Source organism: Lygodium microphyllum, chromosome 17 (genome assembly GCF_053477565.2).
Source record: "Lygodium microphyllum isolate KBCC chromosome 17, Lygodium_microphyllum_v1.1.10, whole genome shotgun sequence".
NCBI lineage: Eukaryota > Viridiplantae > Streptophyta > Polypodiopsida > Schizaeales > Lygodiaceae > Lygodium > Lygodium microphyllum.
Genome location: NC_141151.1, coordinates 82,434,997 through 82,441,814, shown reverse-complemented (window position 1 = coordinate 82,441,814; position 6,818 = coordinate 82,434,997). Strand labels below are relative to the sequence as shown.

Here is a 6,818-nt window from a genome sequence, read left to right as displayed (position 1 = left end):
TGTAAGCATGGGAATTCACCCTAAGTAAGGGTATATGAGGGCAGATGGATGTGAATGGCCTTAAGGGGCACGGGAAACCCTAACCCTAGCTTGGCAAAGGCCATATAAATAGCCTATTGGTCACTATCAAGTGTGAGATAGAGTGTACCCAAGTTGTACCTTGAACAACTTAATAAACAAGATTTTGTTCTTGTACTTTGAGCTCTCATTTCCCTCTTGTGTACATTCTTCTTGCTGCAACTCTATTTTTCCACATGCTCGAGGCCCTCTACCTACAAGCTAAGGTGTTTAGCATCTCCAGAAAGGTAGCTGCCCTTTTCTTCTCTCCTCCTTGATACTCCTATTGCTTGGACATATGTACTTTTGGACCGCCTCCTCGTTCCTCGTTGAGGTAAAACGCCTATCCCACAAGCACTCCACCATCAAAACCATCAAGGTAATGCATGGCCAACACTTCACCCTTCTCTTTTCCCCACCCACCCTTGTTGACCCGGCCCCCCAACTTTCCTCATCAACAACAAACACCTCCCATTCTCATCCTAAGACAAGAGCCGCAGTAGAGCCCACCTCCAACATTGGCAAGGACACCATGGAGAGCACCAAGGTGCTCAAAAAGTAGCAACCCACTCTATAGAGTGGCGAAGACCAAGTCCTCAAAAAGAATAATCAACTGCCCAACCACCCATTGAGCAAGGCCTCCCACCATAGGAGCCTTACCATCCCTGATCCCTTAAGAAATCCAACACTACCACCAACCTCTCTGCCAAACTTACCCTCCTCAAATCGAGGGGCCAAAAGCACCCAAGAGAGGAGGAGAACACAAGTGACACCAAGCCCCCCATTTCCATTTCTTCCCTCACCCACCCCAACAGCACCTCTCTTGTGGCCATGCCCCTCCCAACCAGCTTGTCCCAACAGCTCATCATCATCCCACCTGAGTTCAGTTGGGAGATGGCCCATCGATCATTGAACTTCATGAATGGGTTCTTGACCCAACATTAAGACTTGGTGACCCAAGTGAATCACCTCAAGCATGACAACGTAGCCCTCTTTGAGAAACTCCGGTAAAAGGACACTGCTCTGTATGAGCATCGCCAAAGGCTAAAGGCATGCCAACACGTGCAACTAGCCTTTACTGATGACCTCACGAACAGAGCACAATAGTTGGAGCAAAAGAATGTCTTCCTCCAGTCTTGCACGGTAGGAGCAATGAATTTGAATGGCTACTCTCCCTAGAGACCATTGAAAAGCTCCTTCACCACTACAGAGCAGAGTGGTTGGATAGATGGGAGAAGCTCTATGAGTGGATATTAAATCTAGTTAAAAAGTTGTGTAACTAAGATAGCAATTGAACTACTCCCATGAAACAATTCACAAAAGTAATCCATGCTCCCATTAGGAAAATATGATTTGGATGGATCTTGTATGTCTCTCTTTTAACCCCAAATATAGAGTTAAATTAAGCAAACATGTTGAAAGTGATGCATAACATGTGCTTACAACTTTATTACATAAAATGTTAACACAATGTCTCATACTAGTGCTTGCACATTGTAAATTGTAGGTATTGTGACACAAACCAAGTGGACAATGTGACACTATAAGTATTTGAGAAATAAAGAAGTTTGTTTTCCAAAGAGAATGAGGTTTAACAACCTCAAAAATGTCCAATAGGATATCAATCTATACCCAAATATGGTTTAAATGCTCTAATGCATCTTGAGTTTTGGACCTTCCATTACTTGATGTCTCTTTGCTCGAGGATTAATCATGACTAATAGTTGAAAGTATCCAACCTCTCAAAGGACATTATATGGAAATAGTTGAAGTTCGATCATATGTAATCTTCTAACTTCTTGATTTTGATCTTCCAAATGTTCATCATCAATACCAATTGCGATTTGTCAATTTTTAACTCTATCAAATACTTGATTTGTGATCTTCTAGCTCCAATTAACAATTAATTGTTTCATATCTTACAAGGCCTTTCAAAGTGTAGATGAATAAGGTTTTTTACATTATGTGAATAGGGACTTTCAAAACAAAATTTAGAAAACAGGGAATGCAAACTATACAAACATGATGTTGTTGCCACTTGGAACTAACGACGGAAATCATTGTCTAGAGAGCCATTTTCATCGCGAAGGGATAAGGAAGAGTGATCAGGGTGAATAGGTGGGTCACTAGTAAACCCTTTGATAGCCGCCCCCGCCCGAACTTGGGAAGATGATCGTTGCATGTGTCTAGTGCGGCCACCCTCTTTCTTCTTGGTGTTGGTAGAGGCCAAGTACCCATTTAGGGCAGGCTCGGGCCGTTGCTTGGGTGCGCTATGGGAGCGGGCTTTGGCCTTGGAGGATTGGGTGGTGGCCATGTAACTGGGCACGCCCAAGTCGTCATCATAATGATGATCGAAATCTTGAGCGCGTGGAGTCCCGAGGCTGCTGCGCCTGCCACGAGCAGCCTCGGGCCCGGGGCGAGGGCTGCTGTGGGCCGTGGACAGGATGCTGCTCCCGTCCTCAGCTAGGGTTACGGCAGCCGCCGAGGCGGCGGCGGCGGCGGCGGTGGCAGTTGTGATGGCCGCTGCTGCCCCGGCAGGTGCCCCTGCGCGGGCACCCACCCCCACCACAAGCTCTGGCTGGCTCCACTCCACCATGCCGCTGCCGCTCCCTGGCACTGCAGAATGCCCATGTGGTGTCACTGCCTCCATATCTGCCGACAGTGGCCCATTCCGCCGGTTCGTTGCCGCCACGGTCGCTGCCCGCCTCGGCCGCCCGTTGTCTGCCTCTGCCAGCCTCGGTCGCCCGGTGTCCATCTCCACTATCTTCACCTCCGCAGGGCTCATGTCGTTGTCATCGTCCTCCATTGCCATCAGCTCCTCGAAGTAGGGGCTCTCCCACGGCCGCACGGCCATCCATCGGTCCAGCCATGTCCAACCCCAATGATCCTGATCTGGCTCGCAGTCGATCACCATAGAGTTCTTCTTGGGCCGGGGCTTTCTCGTTTGCTGCTCACTTTCACCTCCATTTCTTCGTCCCTGCTGTGCTCCACAACAGCCAAGAAGAGTCAATAATGCAGATGTGTCTGTGATGAAGGCGATGATCATACTGATTATTATGGTACAGATGATATAATAGTAATGCAGATGTTTCTGTGATGAAGGTGATCAGATCATAATGATGATTACGGTACAGATGATATTATCGTGCAATGAAGCATCTGCTACAGAAGGCAATTGCAAATATGATTGATTGTATATATAACTCCACAGTGCAAAGGGCATATGATGATGATGTTGATGTTAATTATCAGGCAGCCAGTAACACACGGATTTCCTTCAACTGACCATGACAAGGAATGAATGGTTGAGATGTCTCTGTGATGATAATTGACAATGATGCTGTATTTATTACCAGTGATCTTCGAGCTGGACGCATCTCTTGTTGCTTCTTCTGAAGGATTTGGCGTTGCACAGCTTGCCCTTCATCTGACATCCTGACACGGCGAGCCCTCACACGAGCTTGCACTCTTACCAGAGCTTGCATGCACCTCAGAGTTATGGCTGCTTGCTTGCGCACAATGTGCCCTCGCACCAATGCTTGTAACTTCACTAAGCCTTTGAGTGCTCGGAGTGCTCGTCTTGCCTGACAAAGAACACATGCTCTTGATCAGTCCTTGAAATCTGCATTCTGGAAGGTGGCTGCACTGGGTATTGCACACCTCTAACACAATAATAGTATTCAACTTCTATTGCTACCATGTTTGCATGGTAAGAACTGCCAGATGCAAGCACATCTTATCTTAAATTGCAACTTACCAGGTATCCTCTAAATGCTGTCTGAATCCTGATAGCTGCCCACTCCTTTTCACTCATACTTCCTCCATCACTAAACTTCACATTGCTTGTCAGGCGTACGACTGCTGCTGCTGCCTCTGCAGCCACAACAGCGGCCTCAGCTGCAGCTGCAGTGGCTGCAGCCATTGCCATAGCATGCTTGTCACCCTGCTCTCCTTGGGCACCTGTGTCAGCATTGGAGAATCCAGTATGATCCACATCCCCATTGCCTCTTGCACCATTTCTAGATGATTTTGATCTGCCACCGAAGCTCCAGCGACGTCGCTCCTTTTTCTGAGAATCAGACAAGTAACACAGCCTCAGTTGGACTGATACAGAACCTCATTATGTGGCAGTCATGTGACATCCATCATTGCACAACACGTAAACGACGCACAAATAATTTTCAAGGAAAAACGGTACATTACAGTGCAATGAACATGTTTTGAGCAATCAAGCACTGATGGTGCAATTAAGCTAACAGGCCACCAAGCCCCAAGCCTCCAGAGTCCAAACTCAGAGCTTGACAGGGCCATCTATTGTCTGATAAAAGAATCTATGAGCTGTTCTACCCATTCTATCATGCAACAGTGCACCCAAGGGCCAAAGAGTTCAACAAGTGAGGCTAGGCTGGGCCCAATCCAAACCAGACAGAACTTTTTGTCTACACTTTCAATGCCAAGAGACTTTGGTTCTTGGATTGTCCACTCTCAGATCTAAATGATGGTGTTGAAAGGAATTTTAGGACCATCTCCTTGTACTGTCGCAACTCCGCGCCAGATAAATTCCCAGAAGTTGAACTGCTCCCACCCAGTCTACATGCTTTTGTTTGAGTTCATGGCAAGACATTATGGTACAATGCTACAGAAATGCCTGAGATAGGGTCAATTAGGACTGCAGTAGTTTGCTTTGGCCCGAAGCAATACAGCCCTATTAGGTGCACAACCAGCACCCTAATTCAGATCCCAAATCTACAAAGTCCATTGCAATTGAATGAGAGTTGAATGCTTTATCAAGTAGATTATTTCTAATGGGAAAGCAATCTTGATTAAGAGTATCCAATGCTTACAAGCTCAATAACAGAAACGTCCGCACTTCCATACAGCCATCACCTGTGCTGTAATGGGCAACATGTCCAAGCCTCACTGCCAATGAAGTCATTCATTTTCGACCCTCAAGACAAGTTGCCCAAGATTAGACCAGTCACGATTAGGACTAAGCTGAGGAAGTTGGCAATTAGCTTTTGTCCCGAACCAAAGCAAAAACAAAGAGATGTGAAAGCGGGAGAAAAACATGTGAAGGCTTGTATTGACTATACGGAAAAAAAATTGCAAGTGCTGAACAGGGTACCTTGTACACAGGCAACCTGGCAATGCAGGACACATTGCAATGTGATAGCACATGACTAATTATTCGGCGACCATCCGGCGTTGAAACTGAGACCTACTACGTAAATACGCAGCTCATAAATGCTGTCTCCTGTGCAGCAACATAAACAGCTAAATGACGGTGGCACCTCTATGTCCTCGTGAATATGCATTTAGATGGATGCAGGTACAAACAAAGGAAGCACCATTAGATCTATCAGAAAAAGCTTGCAATTGGCGGTGCATAATGAATTCCCAATTGATGCAAAACAAGGGTGAAAGGCATATCACAAAGGCGTGAACCAGACAGCCCACCAAACCCATTTTAACTGTTTGTAAAGGAGGTAGCTGGGTACAAAAGAAAGGCCCTTGTTAAAACATTCAATGCAGCAGGAATTTTGACAGCCACGATTGATGCCAAATTCAGAAGCAGCAGCACTTTCATGTCAATTTCAAAGGAAATAGATTTTTTTCTTTGCGAGGAAGATTACTTGCTCGCCTCCTGCGTCTCTGCGTCGGCCTCCGAGCAAGCTGCGGAGCCAGCGCCCTGCCTTAACCATAGCCTCAGAGGAAGCCCTGCTGGAAGGGAGCAACCACAAAAACAACTTAAAGAGAGAAAAAACAGATCAAATGCCATTATTGCTAAACACAAATTTGAATAAGGTCCTCTGCGCAAGCCGACCATGGCACACGCATTTTGCATTTCTGATAATGCCCGAGAGCATATGAAGATCTGAGAGAGAGAGAGAGAGAGAGAGAGGAGTTCTGTAATCCTTTCCCCCATTCTATATGAACTAACTAACCATTGTAGGCTCAGTAGTCCGTGGTGGTGGTGGTTGTGCTAAGGCAAAGGGATTCGAGAGGAGAGGCATGTAGAGTAGGTAATGCAGCTGGGCAATGTAGTGTTCTGAAAGCAAAGCGAGAGAGAGAGAGAGAGAGAGAGAGAGAGAGAGAGCCTAGCATTACAAGATGTTTGATGAGGAGGAGGAGGAGGAGGAGGAGCAGGAGGAGAGAGAGGAAGCAATTGCACATGAAAGTAGGAGTAGGATTCGTAACCGGGACTCGAAAGTCCGTTTGCGCTTTCTTCTCCTTCTCTCTCTCTCTCTCAAAATGAATACACTAGCCTATTACATATCCTTATGTCCACCCTTTCTTCTCCTCCGCTCTCTCTCAAAACCATTACTCTAGCCTATTACATATGCTTATGTCCACCCTTACACCTGAATAGATATCTTACTATGCCTCACATATGTAGGGCGTAAGGTTTGAACTCACGCACTCAAATATATAACCCCATGATGCTTATATCCACCCTTGCATATACACACACCTAAGAAGTCTCAAAGAAGTTCTCACTATAATTCCCAACATTGTGAATTATTACAACCTTACAAACTTTTGCAAGGGAGAGATCACATACCTATTAAGGTGCAGTTGGGGACAAGGGCTGTTAGCTCAAGATGGGGGGGGACACCCGGTAACCCACTCTCCCCAACCACACCTAGCTAGGTTTGCAATGCCTCGTGAACAGAAGCTCGTGAAGTTGAATGCTATAACAACGAAACAAGGGAAAAGAGCTCCTTTTCCCGTATGGGAAAATGTCCAAAACTTCTTGTGCT

The 6,818-nt window shown here is 46.2% G+C and overlaps 1 protein-coding gene across 4 annotated transcripts; it reads right to left on the bottom strand.

The window, feature by feature from the left end:
• Nucleotides 1-1,996: 1,996 nt before the first annotated feature.
• On the bottom strand, nucleotides 1,997-6,366 carry LOC148022098 (protein IQ-DOMAIN 18-like). Of its 4 annotated transcripts, none has more exons than XM_087697735.1 (5): nucleotides 6,003-6,366; nucleotides 5,691-5,778; nucleotides 3,815-4,126; nucleotides 3,411-3,641; nucleotides 1,997-3,037 (listed from the first exon to the last, which is right to left on the bottom strand). In XM_087697735.1, the coding sequence occupies exons 2-5, from the start codon at nucleotides 5,757-5,759 to the stop codon at nucleotides 2,102-2,104; spliced, it is 1,548 nt and encodes a 515-aa protein (XP_087553861.1). In that variant the 5' UTR covers nucleotides 5,760-5,778; nucleotides 6,003-6,366; the 3' UTR covers nucleotides 1,997-2,101. The 4 variants fall into 4 exon arrangements, with proteins under 4 accessions (XP_087553861.1, XP_087553862.1, XP_087553860.1 ...); XM_087697736.1 differs by having other exon boundaries at nucleotides 5,691-5,775; XM_087697734.1 differs by lacking the exon at nucleotides 6,003-6,366 and adding an exon at nucleotides 5,882-5,932.
• Between the last annotated feature and the right edge of the window lie 452 nt (nucleotides 6,367-6,818).

Excerpts from the sequence above, each read along its gene's own strand:
- LOC148022098 (XM_087697734.1), bottom strand. Across the intron at positions 4,127-5,690 it reads GAGACGCAGGAGGCGAGCAA|AAAAAGGAGCGACGTCGCTG; the intron begins GTAATCTTCCTC and ends TCTGATTCTCAG. Across the intron at positions 3,038-3,410 it reads GTCCAGCTCGAAGATCACTG|CAGGGACGAAGAAATGGAGG; the intron begins GTAATAAATACA and ends TGTGGAGCACAG.